The sequence below is a fragment of the Megascapheus bottae genome, chromosome 8 (genome assembly GCF_031878675.1).
Source record: "Megascapheus bottae isolate mThoBot1 chromosome 8, mThoBot2.hap1, whole genome shotgun sequence".
NCBI classification, from domain to species: Eukaryota; Metazoa; Chordata; class Mammalia; order Rodentia; family Geomyidae; genus Megascapheus; species Megascapheus bottae.
The window spans coordinates 10,974,683-10,993,751 of record NC_143516.1 but is presented as its reverse complement, the minus strand read 5'-3'; the positions used below and the strand labels follow the sequence as shown (position 1 = coordinate 10,993,751).

The following is a 19,069-nucleotide window of genomic DNA, read 5'->3' as shown; positions in this document are numbered from 1 at the left end:
AAATATAAGCATTGTTGATAGTCAATTGGAAATCTTGATTTAACATTGCAAAAAATAGTATAATGAAATGACTTTTACTTTCATTTTTAAAAGTGATGATATGTAATTATGAAATAATAAAATTGACTTCTGTGTATTTAATTCTAGGAAGCTCTTGTAGACTGCTACAAACCGACAGAGGTAAGCAAATTACTTTTTCTTTCTTTCTTTCTTTTTTTTTTTTTTTTTTTTTTTGTCGGTCATGGGGCTTGAACTCTGGGCCTGGGTACTGTCCCTAAGCTCTTCAGCTCAAGGCTACCACTCTAACTCCTGGGCTTGGATATTGTCTCTGAGCTCTTTAGCTCAAGGCTACCGCCCTACCCCTTGAGCCACGGTGCCACTTCCAATTTTCTAGTAGTTAATTGGAGGTAAGAATCTCATGGACTTCAGTGCCCAGGCTGGCTTTAAACCATGATCCTCATATCTCAGCCTCCTGAGTACCTAGGATTACAGGCGTTAACCACTGTGCCCGGCTACTTTTTCTTAATATTGTATTTGGGTGGGGTTTTTTACTAGGTCAATTTGTCTATTTTTTTTTTCTTGCGTGTGTGTGTGTAGGGTGGGGCCTATGGGGCTTGGACTCTTGGCCTGGGTGTTGTCCCTGAGCTCTTTAGCTCAAGGCTACCACTCTACTACTTGAGCCACAGTGCCACTTTTAGTTTTCTGGTGATTAATTAGAAATAAAAGTCTCATGGATGTTTATGCCTGGGCTGGTTTTGAACCATAGTCCTCAGATCTCAGCCTCCTGAGTAGCTAGCATTACAAGAGAGAGCCATTGGTGCCTGGCTTCACTTCCGGCTTTTGGGTGGTTAACAGGGGATAAGAGTTTCAGAGACTTGTCTTCCTGCCAGGGCTGGCCTTTAACTTTGCTTCTCAGATCTCATCCTCCTGAGCAGCTAGGATTATACACATAAACCACTGGCACTTGGCTAAACTTGGAACTCTTGACATGAATCTTTCCTCAGTTGGCCTCTTCACACTTAGCAATATAATGTCATCATGCTAACGTATAGTGATCGACGGAGTACAAAATGGTGTTTTATTTCTTCTGCTTGAGTAAATACCATTTTGATTGTAGTTGATATGCAACTAGCGTGGCTTAGACGAGGATAGACAAAGAATATCTAACATACAGAAAAAGAATGATCTTTTTTGGGTATTTGCATATAATTAATGAATGTGAAGGGGAGGTGGTAGAATCGGTGGTGGACATTTACAGGTAGAGCTTTAGTTCTTGTTTCTTACTCTTCCCTTACAAGCTTTTCAGATCTTTGGGTCACAGAGAAGTTCCACCATGGTACTAGGGTAAGATACAGGCATGCATTGGCAGGATGCCATCAGACCAATCAATGCGTTCTTCATAAAGGACTCTGTTTCTAATTGGAGGCCCCTAGGTCATTGTTCTCTGATGCACATTGGCTTTTCCTTTAAGTACATTCTTTCACCAGAGCTTGGGCTGTCACCTTTCTTTTCGACAATCAAAGCCTGGGAGTTGCTGTGCATCATGAGTTCACTAGGTAGGTGGTGAGAGGAATTTTCAGGTCATAATCAGGCCATGGTGCCTGTGGTGGTGATTTACAAACAGAAATCAACCACTGTTTCTGGAGACATGCCACAAGGAAAGGAACTTGCTGAGAAATAACATCCTGAAGATTATATCAATTAGATTCTTTTTTAGAACCATGGTCTGATCTTAGCTCATCTATGTGGCACCCATGAACTATAGAAGTAAAATATATGGTTTGTGTGAAGATTTAATTCATGGTTCTTGATAAAGGACTGCTGAAACCCACCTAAACTTCTTGTTTACCCCTTCCACAGAACCTCTAAACCCTCCTCATGAGATACATTCTGATTTCCACTGGAATCTATGCTGCCAGGCTGACTCTTAGTTCCAGGACCCCAAATAAGTGCTCTTTCATTTTGTAAACTATCTGAACCTTTCCAGATAGCATACCAAATAATATTCTCCCTATTGGATAATGAGAATCTTGGTGGAGTGACTTTAGTTTCATTAATGTTTACCAAGTGGGAGATGATAGGATTTTTTTCCCCCCACTGATCATGCATTGATTTGAATATTCATGAGGATTTTATCTGAACTGCAAGTATGAAGATTTTTAGGATTATGTTAGTAAGGGCAGAAAGCGTTAATTGCCCTTGGGTTGAAAATAGTAACCACAAGTGGTGTCCTCCACTGCCTACAATTGAGGTTGGGATTTTGTTAGTCTAAAAGCAGCAGACTGAATCTCTTAAGACAGATGAACAGGACTGCTCTCACTCAGGACAAATTAATCTCTAGAGGCAGATATGGTCAGGAAAATAAATGGACAGTATAGTGTCCGTGGTTTTAAGTGAAAGGAGGGAAATGAAAGCCAGGATGCAGAAAAGGCCTTCAGGAATTTATCTTGGCAGAAGTCATTATACAGTGGTTCTACAAAACCCTTCCCTATAACAGCTTCCAAAGCTTCTTTCAAGATAATGCCAAATAGGACCAATTCTAGTGAGCCCCGCCAGCAAAAGAACCCCTCTAAAGACAAGCAATATTTACCCCCCCTACACCCCCCCCAGGGAAACACAGCCGGATATGGACTATTTCAGGAGTGAAATGGATACGGTTTGCTGTGGGGCTGAGGAGTATTGGTGACTGGGACCTGGGTGGGGCACATCTAAAAGTGGCTTCATCTGGGGTGACTCATTTCTTTTGGCTTCCTAAGTAATGATCAAGCTGATTTTACAGTGTACTTCATTTTATCAATGCCTTGGTTATCTAGGTGACAACTTTTGGTATGTAGAAGTTTTCAGGTCTTCCCATTTGCCTTTTCAAAGGGCACATTCCATCTTTCCATTTCCCTCATTTATCTAGTGGGATCTGGAATCTTTGCCTAATCCCCACCATGACAGTTGATTGTTGAGCTTTTTGGAAAAAGTATCAAAGCTCTTCAAAATGTTGAAGCTTCTTCAAAATTGCACTTGAAACTGAATGTGGTAGTGCATGTTTGTCATCCCAGGACTTGGGAAACTGAAGCCAAAGAATTCAAGGCCAACCTGGGTTATAGAGTGAGACCCAGCACAAAACAGAACAAAAAGGAAAACCACAACCTTGCAGCCTGGAGGTTGTGAGCAGATGGCTCCTGTGACTAGGCAGTTTTCAGACATGGCTGGCCAGGGAAAGAAGACCCATGTGAGTCCCAGCCCCAAGAGTCCTCACCTATTGTTCTGTGCCTCAGGAGTGGGTGGTGATTTCTGGAAGAACAGGTCAAGTTCTTGTGGCACTCTTTGTCCGAGCTTGTCTCACTGCCAGCTGCAGAGGTGGGCGGTTTTAAGCATTTATTTTGAAAAGTCCTCTTATTAGGGGGTCCTTCCAATATTGCCTGCTATTTGTTCATTATCTTTTTAAATGGTTCAGAATGCTTGAAAGAATCACAAGGCAAGCTTTACAATGATACTGCTTCCTTCATTTCCTACTGTCCAAATAGACCCAACTCTTTTGAAAGCAGTGTGTCACCACCAAGTGTAACTGATTAATTACTTTGAATGCCAAGGGAAGTCTCCCAGGCGCCTGGCTATGGTGCTAATTACAAAATGTGTGTCCATCTGCTGCCTCTGCCACAGGGCCCAGGATAGAATCTGGGGATGAAGGCTCAAAGTAGAGTGTGCCACTTAGATTCCATGCCCCCACCACACAGCCATGTGGCAGTAACTCTGGAGTGAGAAAAGACCTTTCATTCTCATGGCTGTTTCCTGATTTTGCCCCCCCCACACACACACACATACGAGTCTTGACTTCTTAGAAGTCTATAAATCAGGAGGCAGCATTTTATAGTCAGTTTAACAAGCTCCTGAAAGTGTTACCATTTTATAGAATTGCTTATTTAATCTCTTCTCCATCCCTCTCTCCTTCTTTTCCTCCCTCCTTTTCCCTCTCTGGAACATACTAGGCTCTACTCTTTCCAACTCCCTGGTCTTTGCAGTTTCATATTGCTTAAAGAAGTACCTTTGCTGGACCAACTGATGCTTTGTGTGAGTTTTTCCCTTTCTTAAAGAACATGGAAGATTCTAGGCCCATCCTGCCCCTTCCTGCACTTTCTATGAATTAGTTCTTTCATTCATGTAGTTCTTCACTTTGCAAACCTCTTTGCTTAGCTCCTCTTAATAGGTTCAGCTTTGTACTAGGAAAACAAAGGTGAATAAGAAGAATCTTGCAACTAAGTGATAATGCCATTATTTTGTGTGCTTTTTTCCAGTCTCTTCCAGCTCTTTTATTTTTACACAATATTAGATGTGAATACAGGAAGCTGTATTGCAGGAGGAAGTCTAGTTCATTCTTTTTTTAAAAAAAATGAGTAGCATTATTTTGTATTAACACTATAGTTAGTCATTTTTTCTTTTGATATTGACTTGAGTTGTCTTCAGTTTATCATTATTATGAACTGAGGTACAATAAAATTACTATTACTGATCTATTGATCTATGTGCAAACATTTTCCCAAGGAAATGCCAAGAATTGGAATTGTGCTTAATACTTATACCAGCTTGCGTGTTCACTATGGAAGCATTAGAACAAGAAAATGTCCTTTGAATGCCATTATTACCTCACCTAGAATTAGTAAATGCTTAAGATTTTGCCCATTTGATGGCAGCTCATTGTTTTGACATTGTTTTTCCTGACTAGTAAGAATAAGGATTTTGGGAGGGAGGTCAGGAGGGAAAAAACCTAGGAATAAATAAGGAAGGGGATAACACTGCTCAAAAGCAAATGTACTCATTAACTGATTTATGTAACTACAATTCTTCTGAAAATCACCTTTACAACAACAACAACAAAATGAGGATTTTTTTTTTGGTATGTGCTTATTAGTTGTTCCTATATCATTCTTTGGGAATTTCCATCTCAAATTCAATGTATACTTTTCTTTGAATTGGTATTTCCTGTACTGATTTGTGGAATTCTTTATGTATTTTGAATGAAAATTCTTTGACCTTTATGTAGATTATAATGGTAAAATTAAGTTTCCTAACTGTAGGCTTATTTTCACTTCTAAGGTTTTTTTTATGTACAAGAGTTTATTTTTTTTCTCTTCTGATATTGAGATTTGAACTCAAGCCCTTGCATTTACTTGGCTTGCCTGCTTGACCAACACTCTTCTACCAATGAGTCCATGCCTCCAGCCCTGCCTTTTGCTGGTTATATTAGAGATGATGTCTGTGGGCTGTTCTGTCCAGGCTGTCTTTGAACCATGATCCTCTGTTAGCTTCCTATGTAGCTAATGTAACAGAAGTGATCCATTGGTGCTCAGCTAGAAGTTTTAAATTTTGAGGTCAGATTTGTCAATGACGTCTTTCATGGCTCGTGCTTAAAAAAATTCAGAAATCTTTTACTGTTATAGTGAGTTTTTAAAAAGTTTCTTATGCTTCTTTTTAAGCATTTTTAGTTTTACTTTTTGCATGTAGGCAGTCAAATGCTTCTTCACTCTATTTGTCTATCGAGTGTGACGTAGGGATCTACGTTTACATTTTGCTGCATTATCCTAATGCTGGTGTTTGAATAGTCAGCCCTTCTTTTTTTTAAAGAATTTATTAACATTGATTTTTATATCATATTTCAAATGACATGTTTAACAAACAAGTGTTCAAGAAGGGAATCTCTATATACAATCACTGGCACTTAGTTTTTAGAATATAATCAAAATTAGGCTGAGGGTTTGTATATCATAGATACATATTAATTTATGAAATAAAACATTATGTCTAGGTAGTTATGTTTATATTTCCAGTACCATGTCCATAGCAGTGGATAGTCCGCCCTTCTTTATTTCACTGACCTATAATGTACTTCTGATATGTATCCAGTTGCCCTAGATGTAGGGCCTGGAAGAAATGGAAGCAAAGGTTTATACTCGAGACAGTTTCTAGAATGTACTTGTAAAGGCACAGTCCTTTCCACCATACTTAAAAGTTGTAGAATTGCTATGTGTATCTTGCGTATTTCAGGTCAGTTTAAGTTTGTAATTAGTTTAAAATGGCCTAGCTTAGCTACTTAATACAAAGTATCTCTTATCCTAGGAACCCTGGGGCAGAGAGAAGGATCAGACCCTCCAGCTGGAGGAGTCATTCTAGGCTCTTTATGCCTTTATATTAACACAGTATTTCAATCCAGATCTGACTCCTTAGTAGCTGTGTGGCCTGGGGAAAGCTCTAAATCCTCTAAGCTCGTTTTACATGATATTTGTAATGATTAAATCAGGGAGTAAGTGAAGTCCCTAGTGTGCCTGTCCCCTTGAAGTTGCCCAATCAATATGAGCTGAATGTGAACCCCAGCCAGGTACTCTGTAGCTCTGACAGCCTGGTACTATGCTTGGCAAGATGAGAACTATGAGAAAGAAGTGCCTGTATATGAATTAATATGTAAAAAGAAAAGGAGGAATGAAGAGAATACTCACATATAACAATAGTGCCCAGTGCTGAGGGCTAGGTTTGGGCATAGCAACCCAGAGGCTGAGCACAGGGTCATTTAGAAAGGCAACTATTGAGGGTAAGAGTTTTTTTCCTTGTTAAGGGAGGACAGCATGATGAAAGGAAAGGTGGAGACTTTATTGGCAGTATGACACATTCCGTGACTCAGAGGAGTCAGGAGAGGGGGAGGAAGAGCTGGAGGTGCAATGTGGTGGTAGTGTGAGTGTGTGTGTGTGTGTGTGTGTGTGTGTTGTGCAGTGAGGTGGTAGGTGGTTGGGAAACACTGCTGAAGGAATGTCTTCTAGTCCATTTTAAGCACTTCATGAAATGAAGGGCAAATATACTTGTATGTAGCCCTTTAAGAGGGGAAGTGACGCAGGCCAAGGGCTCTCCACGGCTGATCTGATAGCCTGGCACCCCATTGCTCAGCTGCAGGAGAGGTTACAGGCAGCAATCTGATAAGAAAGGCACGGATGAACTGAAACCTCCACCAGGCACTGAGAGTGGCCACTCTGGCCTTTCTCAGCCTGGGTGGCCTCCATGCTTGCAGGGGTGAACCAAGGCGTGGAGGGCAGAACGCTTGCTGGGCCAGGTTCACTGAAGGCTCCCTTGAAGAAATCTGTGCTGATATTCACACCCTGACTGAAGCCCCCAGGGTCTCACTGGAGGTCACATAATGTTCTTATCTGCCTTCACTGTCACACCTTCCAGTGAGATACCAAAAAGAGGAGCTGCTGTGTGTGTGTGTGTGTGTGTGTGTGTGTGTGTGTGTGCATAGCATGAGTTTGTGTATTTCTTAGTGCAACCCTGTGATATCATGCCAGAGTACCCAGAACTGGGTAATACACATTCTCTCTCTCTCTCTCTCTCTCTCTCTCTCTCTCTCTCTCTCTCTCTCTCTCTCTCTCTCTCTCTCTCTCTCTCTCACACACACACACACACACACACACACACACACACACACACACACACACACACACACACACACAAAACAAAAACGGGCTCAGAGTTTTGCCTAGTGGTAGAGTTCTTGCATAGCATGCACGAAGACTCAAGTTAGATTCCTCAGTACCACATACACAGAAAAGGCCAGGGGTGGTGCTGTGGCTCTAGCAGCAGAGCTCTGGCCTTGAGAAAGTCCAATGACCATGCTCAGGCTGTGAGCCCAAGCCCAGGATTGGCAAAAAAATTTTTTTTCATGTATGTGCCAGTCCTGGAGTTTGAACTCACAGCCTGGGCACTGTTCCTGAGCTTTTGTGCTCAAGGCTATTGCTCTACCACTTAAGCCCCAGATCCACTTCAGCATTTCTGATGGGTAATTGGAGACAAGAGTCTTAGGGACTATTCCTGCTTGAGGTGGCTTCAGGTCTCAGCTTCCTGGGTAGCTAGGGTTATGGGGATGAGTCACCAAGGCCAGTGTAATGAATATTTATAACAATCTAGAGGCAGAGAGAGAGGGCTAACAACATGACACTGGCCTCTGACAGGGATCTCTTGGGTGCAGAATCATAGTTCAGGATGAGAAGAGAATACCATGAGAGAGACAGAACCAACCCCCTCTCAGGATAAGTAATCCCCTTTTGGGATAATGACAGTGATGTATTCAAAGCAGAGGCCCTCTTCTTAATACTATCACAGTGGCAGTTAGATTACAACATAAGTTTTAAAGGGGGAGAGGAATGAAAGAGAATGGGGAAGGGGCAGGATGAAGATAGGAAAGAGAGATGGGGGATGGGGTGAGGACAAGGGGAAGTACAGAAAGACAGAGAAGAGAAGGGGGGAGGAATCACCATCATCACCATCATCACCATCATCATCATCATCATCACCATCATCATCATCATCATCTATCCAAGGACCCGCTCCAGTGGCCTTCTTCCTTCAATAGGTAGGTCCCACCTCCACAAACAAGCATCATCAAGATCAGGCCTTCAACATCTGAGCCTTTTGAGGGATACTCTATTGGAACCATAGCCATGGTCACGAGGATGACAGTGGCAAGTGTTTGTACTGCACTTATCTGTGGTCTAAGCACTTTCCCCGGGCATTTCATGTATTAGTGTACTTAAACATTTCATGTTGCTCCCACTTAACAGCTGAGGAGAACTGGGGCAAGGAAAATACCATCTGTGAGTTGCACCCGAGGACTTGAGCCCAGGCTGTCGAGATCCAAAGTCGTCTTCTTTGCTGTGATGACACTGCCTCTACTGAGTGTGTGTGCTGAGTCCTTTGTGCGAACAAGTCCAGTTAATGGAAAATCTTTTTTTTTTTCCGTCTGTGGAATTTGTTTCAAAAGATTCTGTAGTATTTGGGATCTAAGTCTTTGTCTTCTGTCTCTCTGCTTTTTGTTGTTGTTGTTGTTGGTCCTGGGATTTGAACTCTGGGCCTGGGTGTTGTCCCTGAGCTCTTCAACTCCAGGCTACCGCCCTACCCTTGAACCACAGTGCCATTTCTGGTTTTCTGGTGGTTAATTGGTGGTAAGAGTCTCACAGACTTTGGTGCCAGGCTGGCTTTGAACTGAGATCCTCAGCTCCCAGCCTCCTGGGTAGCTAGGATTCCAGGTATGAGCCACCACGCCTGGCACAGTCTTTCTGCTTCTTGTGCCTTTATTCATTTCTCAGTCCTGGGGACACTGTTCAGGCCTAGTTTTATCTTCTATTCAGGTCCAAGAGCTCATGGTAAACATGGCACTGCAGGCTGATTCTAACCCCAGATCTCGTAGATAACATTTTGAGGAACATTTGGATAAAAGCTGTGGATGAAATCTCTACTGTATTGTCTATTTTGAAATGTGACTCAGAGAAAATGTGTATTTGCCTTTGCATTTAAGAAGGTGTGGCAGTTAGCTGAAGTATTATAATTGTTAAAAGCTAAAATGGCCAGATCTTTAGTTGGTTAGCTCATAACTTTCCACGGAAGGAGTGGAAACTGACAATCTACTCTCCGTAGCCTTTATATTTATACAGAGTTTCTGCCCTTTCAAGACCTCCTAGAACTATGGTCTTTTGCTCTTCCATCCAGTCGGAGAATCGAATGCCAGGAGCATTGACAGTGCCTCTACCTACAGGGTGTGGTGAACACAGTTGGCATTGTGGCTTGTGCCTACCAACAGGCCTCTTTCTGTGTCTTCTGCCCCGGCTGGCCTAGAAGTTCCTGGGAAGTAGGACGTCTGCCCTCTTTTCTTCTGCAACTTGGCACTTGGGGCAGGATCTACCAGAGACTCCACTTAGGGTTGTAGTTACCCAACCCTCTTCGCACCAAGGCCTATTTGCTTTGTGACCTGAGACAGGTGACTGGTAATAAAACAGAACATCAGTTTTCTTTTTTTCTGAGCTGTACAACTTATTGTTTTGGATTAAATAATGGTCATATGACACAGAGGAGACCTTCAGTCATCTTGGTTCCCTCATGTAGCCTAAATGTCAGGGTCAAGTTCTGATATGGAACCTATGTCTGCCACCCACCAACATGCATCTGTTTACCCAAAGTCAAAAAAAAAAAAGTTAGTGGCTTCTTTGTTGAGTAATGAGAAAATTTGTGCCCTTTGTAGCTAGGAAATTGCTTTAAATGACTACATTTTCATTGGGAATTCTTCAGCTGAGGAATAGCATATTATATTAATCCTTCTCAGCATGCTTAGAATGTACAGCAGTTAACAGGAAGCTGTATAAAGGCAATGGTGAAATGCTACCTTGGAAACCACTTGTGTATTAAAATAAAATTACACAGACTACTTACTAAGATAGTTATGTTCTGGATCATAAAGCAATTCTCAGATTTAAAGGGATTCAAATTATTCAAGGTATGTTCTTTGACAACAATGATACTGTCTTAGAAATTAAAAACAGAATAATACCTGGAAAATCTCCAAATACTTGGAAATTAAATAATGCATACCTAAGTAATTCAAAGCCCAAAGAAAAGGGAAGTTGAGAAGTATCTTGAACTAAATGAAAATGAAAACCCATCTTATCTTCTAAAGCGGTGATTAGAGGAGAATGTGTAGTATTAAAATTTCAAGTTAGAAAATGTAAGTCACCTTAAAAAGAACAATGACCACTAAGAAGATAAAAGTTTGAACCCAAATCAGGCACAGGTGGTTCATGCCAACGGTCACACCTACTTAGGAGGTGGAGATCTCAAGATTATGATCTGAAGTTAGCCCAGGCAGAGAACTGTGCAAGCCTCTTATCTCCAGCTAATCAACAAAAAGCCAGAAGCTGAGCTGTGCGTGGCTCATGTGGTAGAGCATCACCCTTGAGTAGACAAGCCAAGCAAGGTGTGCATCCCACAGTAAACCCCAAGTCAAAGAATGAAAATAATAAAGAGGTAAGTGGAAATCAGTGACATGGAAAACATAAAAATTACAAAGAAAACCAGTAAGACAGAAACTGATTCTTTAAAAAGGTCAACAAGATTGGCAAAATTCTGTTTCCTCAGGCAAATAGGAATAGAGAAGATGAATGATCAATGTCAGAAATGGGAGTAGGGAATGTGACTACAGATTCAACAAATACTGTGAGCAACCTTATAAAATAAGCTTAGACATAACTAGCATAGGACATGGTAATGAATATTTGAATTCATTTTCCCACCACTTCCTGCAATGAAGTTTCTAAAACACTTGTAATTTCCTGATTAGTAGGGGAGCTACATTCATCTTTTGTTCAAATGCTTGATCATCTACCCCAGTTCTGATGCAAAGCTCCTAATCTTTTCCTAGGCAATAATAGGCAATAGGGGTATCTAACTTCTTATAACCAGGCATGTGTTTTGGGGTCCTGATAGGATCTGGTCACCAGGAAGATTAAGTCACTATTAGAAGCTTGGAGCTGTTAGTCCTACCTGCCACCCCCTCCAGAAAAAAGAGAGGGGCTGGAGATTGAGGTAATAGTCCATCCTGTTTATGTGATGAAGCTTCCATGGCAGTACCTAAATGTGGGTTCACGTGGCAGTGCTGAAAGTATAGCATGCTCAGAGACACCTACGGGGATCTAGACCTTTCCCTCATACTTGCCCTCTGTATTTCATCTTGTTATTTATCTGTAGCCTTTATTATTAGTAGTATAATAAATCAGCAAATTTAAGTATTTACCTGAATTGTGTGACCTGCTGTAGCAAATTATTAAATAAAGGAAGGGGGCAGTGGAAGATGACTTAAGTCAGTTGTCAGAGTATGTCTCACAAGCCTGAGGTTTTGTTTGTTTTTGCCAGTCCTGGGCTTGAGCTCAGGTCCTGAGCACTGTCCTTGGACTTTCTCAAGGCTAGAGCTCTACCACTTGAGCCTCAGCACCACTTCCAGCTTTTCTCTATGAATATGGTACTGAGGACTTGAACCCAGGTCTTCGTGCTAGGCAAGCACTCTACCACTAGGCCAAACTCCCAGCCCCAAGCCTGAGTTCTGCATCTGAGTAGAGGAAAGTCTAATAGGGCTTACACTTTCACCTTGGGAAGTAAATAACTTCTGTTTATGTATTTATTTCGTGCCAGTTACTAGGGCATGAACTTATGGACTAGGCCTTGTCCCTTAGATTTTTGCTAAGCCTAGCATTCTATCACTTGAGCTATGGCTCCACTTCTGGCCTTCTGGAGGTTAATTGGAAATAAGAGAAGTGTAGACTGTCCAGCCCGGCCCAAAACTTGCATCCTCAGATCTTAATCTTTTCTGAGAAGCTATAGTACAGGTGTGAGCCACCTGTGCCCAGTGGTAACTAACTCTTTAGCACAAAATAACTGGTGTCAGAACTGGATCAAAACGTGGTACACCCTGTTAGTGCATGCTGGTGAACTGATGGCTGCTTGTGTGAGGAATAGAAACCTAGCAACCCCTGACATTTCACTGTCTAGAAATGAGTGAGAGAACAAGAAACATGATTTTGTTTTACCCATCGGACATAGGCAAGTTCCTTAAAAGACACACCCTATGAAAATATCTCAAAAGAACAACAATAAAATAAACAACACACCAACAACTCCAGGTTCTAATGGCTTCAGTGGGGTTTTTACTAGTCATCTGAGAAAGAAATCATACGAACTCTGTAGAGAACAATTCAAGAACCTTGAAAAGGAAGGGACTCTCACCGGTACTTCCTGTAGCTCTCCATCCATTCATGGTGGCTAGCTAGTTCCTCCACAGGGTTCTGCACTGGGGCTATCAGCTAGACCACTATATCCCCTCCAACTGGCTCAACTCAGAGTAATTTCCTTAAAGGAACAACCATTCTGAGGCTAAATCAGCATTCCCAGTCCAAGGCAGAATGACTCTTGGCACTGAATGAGATATGCTGAAAGTCACTGATCTAAGTGTTTTTGAGTAATACAAACCCAAAGCCCAAGTATTTAATTAGAGGTCCTCAGATATTCCTCGAGAATCATCTGTAATCATCAGAATCCTTCTGTGCAAGTGGTATTGGCAAGCTTCTATTTTGAGAATAAATATTGAGCTTGCTTTTTTTATCTCACTCAGCTGAACACCCAAATATGCAAATTTCATGAACAGTTTAAATATGCACATTATGAAGTATATTAAGATATAGACATACAAGTTATGTTCATATAAAATGAAAAATGAGAGTTTTCCATTCATATTAATGTATCATATGCTCAGGAAAAACTGTGGCGTTATGTGTGTAGAGAGGAGGCGGCTACTGGGGCTTGAACTCAGGGCCTACTTTTTCTACTCAACACTGATGTTCTATCACTTAATCAAAATGGAGCTGTAACTCAAGGGTAGAGTGCTAGCCTTGAGCAATAAAACTCAGGAACAGTACTCAGGCCCTGAGTTAAAGCCTCAGGACTCTCTCTCTCTCTCTCTCTCTCTCTCTCTCACACACACACACACACACACACGCACGCACGCACGCACGCACGCACGCGCATACGCACACGCACAATTACATCATTAAACTTTTTAATCTCTGAGACTCATAAGCATCATCATTAATTTTTGGACAAGTTTTTTTTTTCCCAGTCCTGGGGCTTGAACTCAGGGCCTGACCACTGTCCTTTGGCTTTTCCTCAAGGCTAGTGCTCTACCACGTGAGCCACAGAACCACTTCCAGCTTTTTTTCTATGTATGTGGTACCATGGAATCAAACCTGGGTCTTTGTACATGCTAGGCAAGCACTCTGCCACTTGGCCAAACTCCCGGCCCAAGAAGTTTTGAATTAGATTTAAATTACCAATCATTTTTGTTTTGAAGAGGTAAGTCTGTAGTTCAAGGTACATTCTTCTTTGTGTGATTTTAGTCTTAACTATGCAAAAGAAAGTTTCTAAATTATTGCTAAAGGATAAATAGAGTTGTGAGCAAGACAAGTGATAGGGCTTGTGATTCTGGGGCTGGATTTAAGAAGAAAGGAAATTTAGAATCAGATACTGAAATTCTTTATGGTAGTCATTTTTGGAACAGGTTTGTTAACACTGTGTGCCAAATACTATGCATTGATTAAATTACATAAAGCAAACAATAATAAATACATTCAACTTTTCAAGGTGAAAATTGTGTATAAATAGGAAAATGTGGCTTTATTTCATCTAAGAAAATTATTTAAATTAGATAGGTATTCAATAAATTGAAATTGGGCCTTAATTGTACTTGCTGTTATGTTCTATTCTGTATAAGCTCAGAGATCGTGGTGGTAAAAATTCAGAGATAGCTCTCCAGAGGAGATAATCAAAACTACATGCACAGACTTACTACAGAGATTTTATGCCACCATTTATAATTTTGAAAAGCCAGGAACTACCCAAGAATCCATTAATGTAGGAAGTAAGCAAATTGTATATTGTCCACAAAAGGGAGAGTAAAACTATGAACATTAATTTTGGGGAAGACTGCTTAATGTTCTAGGAAAAAGCTTCTGAGATAATAATGCTAAGAGGAACAAAATGTTATTGTTATATACAGTATGATCTTAATTAGGGGGTAATTTTCCATTGAAGAAATGTGTTCATAATTATTCATTCTAAGGAGTATATTGTTGCTTTTTTGTATTTTCCAAGTTTTCTTAGACAAATCGTGTATCATTAAAATGACAGAAAAGCCAACTATAGTAGTAAGCAAAAATTAAGTATTTAAGCCTATTGTGTTTAGCTCTGGAGAGCAGGAAGGGCTCATTGAGTCTGGGAGATTCTGGCTATGGTAAGAGCCAGGGGTGGCCTCCTGGGAGAATATGATTTCTCACTGATTAGGCTCTCAGCTGGTCCCTAAAGTTCTTAGTTGATCATTTGCTGACTGTGAACTTGCTGGTCAGAAAGTCTGACTTTTGGCTTTTGGCTTTAACAAATAAAATTACATTTATACAAAATGTAAGTAGCAGATGAATGTGCCTTGTTTGGAGTTCAGACATTTTGAAATGTGAGGCAACAAACCATTTCCCAATGGATTTTGTTTTATTTGCAGGTCCTGAAATCATTTTAGTAGGTCTCAGCCCTGCAGTAGCCCTTTGAAAATGAAAGAAACAAAAAGAAAATACAAGAATGCACTGTACAAGGCTGGGCACTGGTGGCTCATGCCTGTAATCCTGGCTACTCAAGAGGCTGAGATCTGAGGCTTGCAGTTCAAAACCAGCCTGGGCTCTAAAATCCATGAGATTCTTATCCCCAAATAACCATCAGAAAACTGGAAATGGGGGGCAGGGGAGGGAAATGGGGACCATGACATGAGAAAGTATCAATGTATGTGAAGTAATGCACCTTCTATCTGCTGAATATAATGTAATCCTTCTATTAATTACAAAAAAATATGAAAAAAAGAAAACTGGAAATGGCACTGTGGCTCAAGTGGTAGAAAGTGGTAGAGTGATGGCCTTGTACCCAGGCTCAGAGTTCAGGCCCGTGACTGACAAAAAAAAAAAAAAAAAGGCAAAAAATGCTCTGCACAGAACAAATATTGTGTAAATTTTAACCTCAGATGTGTATAGGTACTGGATTATAGTAAAAAGTGTGCTTTGGTATGGTTTAGCTTGATTTGGGTTTTGGGCCATGGATTACAATCCAAAAAGTCCCCTCATGCGATCTAAAATGTGGCTTGTCTGTGCATTTGGGAGCAGAGGCATCGATGCCACTGGTGGGCTTGTTAGAAAGGCACTTTGCCAGTCTCACCCACACCTACCTACTGCATCATCCATCTACTGAATCCATTGTGCTGGTGGATTCAGCACTCCGATGGCTTAATCCACACTGTCACTAGTAGATCTGATGCAAATCAACTTCCAGGATTGCTAGTCCTTGCCTTCAGCCTTCAGGTGCCCTTTAGGACAAGATTAATATCAACTGCAACCTAGTCAGAAATGCAGAACCTTAGTAGCCTTGAGCTGAAGAGCTCAAGGACAGCACCCAGGACGAGTTCAAGTCCCATGACCTACCAAAAAAAAAAAGAAATGCAGGACCTTAGACTCTAGGTGGATCTACCAGATCCCCAGGTGATCTACACACACACAATAAGGCTGAGGAGCACAGAAGCCTCACCTGCCTCCAGCAACCATGAAGGTAATAATCAGTGAGAGAAGTGCCCTGGCTTCCTTCCTACAACAAGGAGAGTATGGTGAAGACAGTGAGGTTGTGTTGTGAGGTTGAGGCTTTGTTCATTTGTTTCTCAATTTCCCTGTTATATGGGTTGCAACCAACTTTCTCAACTTAGATTCATTGTGCTTGTAATCACTTACTTTACAGATTTTTTTTTGCCAGTCCTGGGGTTTGAACTCAGGGCCCTGGGCACTGTCCTTGGATACTTTTTGCTAGGCTAGCACTCTGCCCCTTGAGCCACAGCACCACTTCCAGCTTTGTCTGTGTATGTGGTTCTTGGGGAATTGAACCCAGCTCTTCATGCATACTAGGCAAGCACTCTACCACTAGGCCACACTTATGGCCCATACTTTACAGATTTTTAAATAAAGATTTTAGTGTAATGACTTCATATTCACTTCTTTGGTTTCTTTTAGGAATTTATTAAAGAGCTTCTCTCCAAGATACGAGGCATGAGGAAGCTAAGCCCTCCACAGAGGAAGAGCATATGATTCTGGAACAGGGTAGAACTGTCTTGGAGACGAAGAAAGGGTCCTGGCATTTGAACTTCAAGAAGACTTATTAAACAACAGCTGTCCTTCTGAACAACTTCCTTTTGGTGTGTGTGGGGGGAATTTATTAGACATTTATTCAAGAGCGTTCTTTTTGTTGTTGTTTCTAAAGTTTTTCACTAGTGTAATATTTTAATAGCAAAGGTTATCACAACTCTGACTGCAGTCCAGCCAAGGATTATCAAGGCAGGTAGATGCCCAGTGTTGGGCTGGGCTGACCCGTGTTTTCGTCAAGGACTTGGATGTTTAGAACCTTAACAATACAGGGAAGATGGTTTTCTTACAACCAGTTTGGTAATATTTTTTTCTTAGGTTGTACATTTGGCTCAGCTGTCAAGTTTCTTGTACTTGTATATATCTCCACAGCAAGTTAAACTGTAGATGTGAGTTTCATTTCACATGGATGGGGGTAAACTTGTGCTCGTCTTAAGAAGGGGGGTCAAAGCACTAAGCCTTCTTTATGGGAGTGCTATTGGCCTTCAACGTTCACTTTCTGCACCAAAGTGGAAGAACTCAGTGTATCCGTTATTTTAATGCGCTACACTATATATAAAAAAATGTTGAGTTGGTCAAGGGCTTAATTTATGGACTCTCTTATTTCATTGGTTAGGATGCTTCGCCAGGTCATGTACTTATATGCCTCATTTGTAGTCTTTTAAGGTTTTATGAACACTTACTTTGAAGAACTAACATAATTTTGAGAGAAGTGCCCATACTATCTGAATAGTGATTTGTAATGGAAAAAGGAAGTTGTGTAGTAATAGGTCCTCTGCTTTCGACACACACACACACACAAAATACAACCGTGTATTCTGTCTGTGTGAAGCAGGTAACAAGGAAAAGTAATGAGCTGGGCATCTTCCTCTTTAGAAGTAGGTTCCTAGTCCCTTTTGTGCCTGGTTGGCATCAGACCAGAGTTAAAAGAGCTGAGTGTTGAGCAAGTGCAAAGGTGGGCGAGGTCTCACCTTGGCTCAAAGCAGTCTATGCAGCAGCATTTGCTGGCTTGGAAGTATGGACTCACTTTATTGGCTTCTCTTAGTGGTTCAGAATGGGAACTCTGCATCCCTGGTGTGACCTTGACCTCCATGCATAGAGTTAAGCCTGAGCACCTGTTCTGCCACCTCCATTACATACCAACTCTTTGAAAAATTAAAATTCAAATGAAATGTGAGTAAGGTAATGGGTAAAAGTGTGAGCTCTTCCATCCACCACATCCCTGAGGCCTCTCCCTGGAAACCCCACCTACTGTCACATGTCTCCAGGTGGCCCTGTCTGAGAACAGGCCCAGGCATTTTATATCAAGGGTGCTTTGAACATATTTTATTTTTTAAAAGAACTATGTTTGTGAATTTTACGTATACTGGCAAGCTTTTGAAAATGTATTTAATTTTGTAATGTTTACCAATGATTTATTTACAAGCTTATTTACTCAAATAAATGGAGCTGCTTACAAATCTGTTTACTTCCATCCTTCATAGACTCTTACTAAGGTGGTGATTTTACTTTGTTGGGTTTTTAACAGATGAGGGCACCAAGTACCTCCTTATAAAGCAGATTTTTCATCTTCAAACTATTTGCAGGAATTGAATCCTGGCTCTCTCCTGAGATGACTTCAAGTTGGGTGCTGGAAGTAACGGTGTTGGGACACATTTTGGCATTAGAATAGAAACAAGAACAATGTGTACTCTGGCCTGCCAGGCTTCTATTCCAGCCATCCACCCAGGCCACACCGCATTATTAATCATTAATCATTTGATTAAAACTCCCTTCTTCCCAACTGAGAGAAATGTACAGTATTTCAAATTAATAAAATATGTCAGTTATTGTTAGAGTGTCACACATTGTATAAGCAGGATAGTGAAAGGTTTTTAAGATTTCTACTAGAGTTGACCAGCCAAAGATGTGGACTTCAAATGAAGCAAGAACTATCAAGCAGGTAACAAGTGCCTGACAGTTTAAGTACTTGGGAGGCTAAAATAGGAGGATTATGGCTCAAGGCTGGTAAAAAACCTTGGAAAGATTTTCCCTTACAGAACAAGGCCTGCATGGTGGTACATACCTATAATCCTATCTAAGCAGTTAGAAGGATCATGGTCTGAGTATGGTCTTAGGTGAAAGCATAAGAGCCTATCCGAAAAATTAAGCAAACAAAAAGGAATGGGGGTGGAGCCTGAGTTCAAGCCCCAGCATCGAAAACAAATCCCTACAAAGGTCTCAACTCTAACCAGTCCACTTTCCTTCCTTCATTTCTTCCTTTCCCTCCCCTCCCTTCTCTCCCCTCCTTTCCCTCCCCTCCCCTCCCCTTCCCCCTTCTCTTCCCTCCTCTCTCCTTCCCTTCCCTTCCCTTCCCTCCCCTTCCCTCCCCTCCCATTCTCTTCCCTCCCCTCTCCTTCCCTTCCCTCCCTTCCCCTTCCCATCCCTGCTAAGACAGCATCTGAAATCATCTGAGTATTCCCCCAAGAAGTTTGGGTCTTCCCTCACTTCTGTCCTTCCCCAGC

At 41.4% G+C, this 19,069-nt stretch overlaps 1 protein-coding gene across 1 annotated transcript in view; it reads left to right on the top strand.

The window, feature by feature from the left end:
* Positions 1-16,661, top strand: part of Ppp1r14c (protein phosphatase 1 regulatory inhibitor subunit 14C) — a 63,664-nt gene extending 47,003 nt beyond the window's left edge. The window contains exons 3-4 of the mRNA XM_090337968.1: positions 148-180; positions 16,437-16,661. Of these exons, the coding sequence (XP_090194094.1) occupies positions 148-180; positions 16,437-16,511 (108 nt within the window). The 3' untranslated portion in view covers positions 16,512-16,661. The remainder of the gene's footprint in view (positions 1-147; positions 181-16,436) is intronic.
* Positions 16,662-19,069: the final 2,408 nt, after the last annotated feature.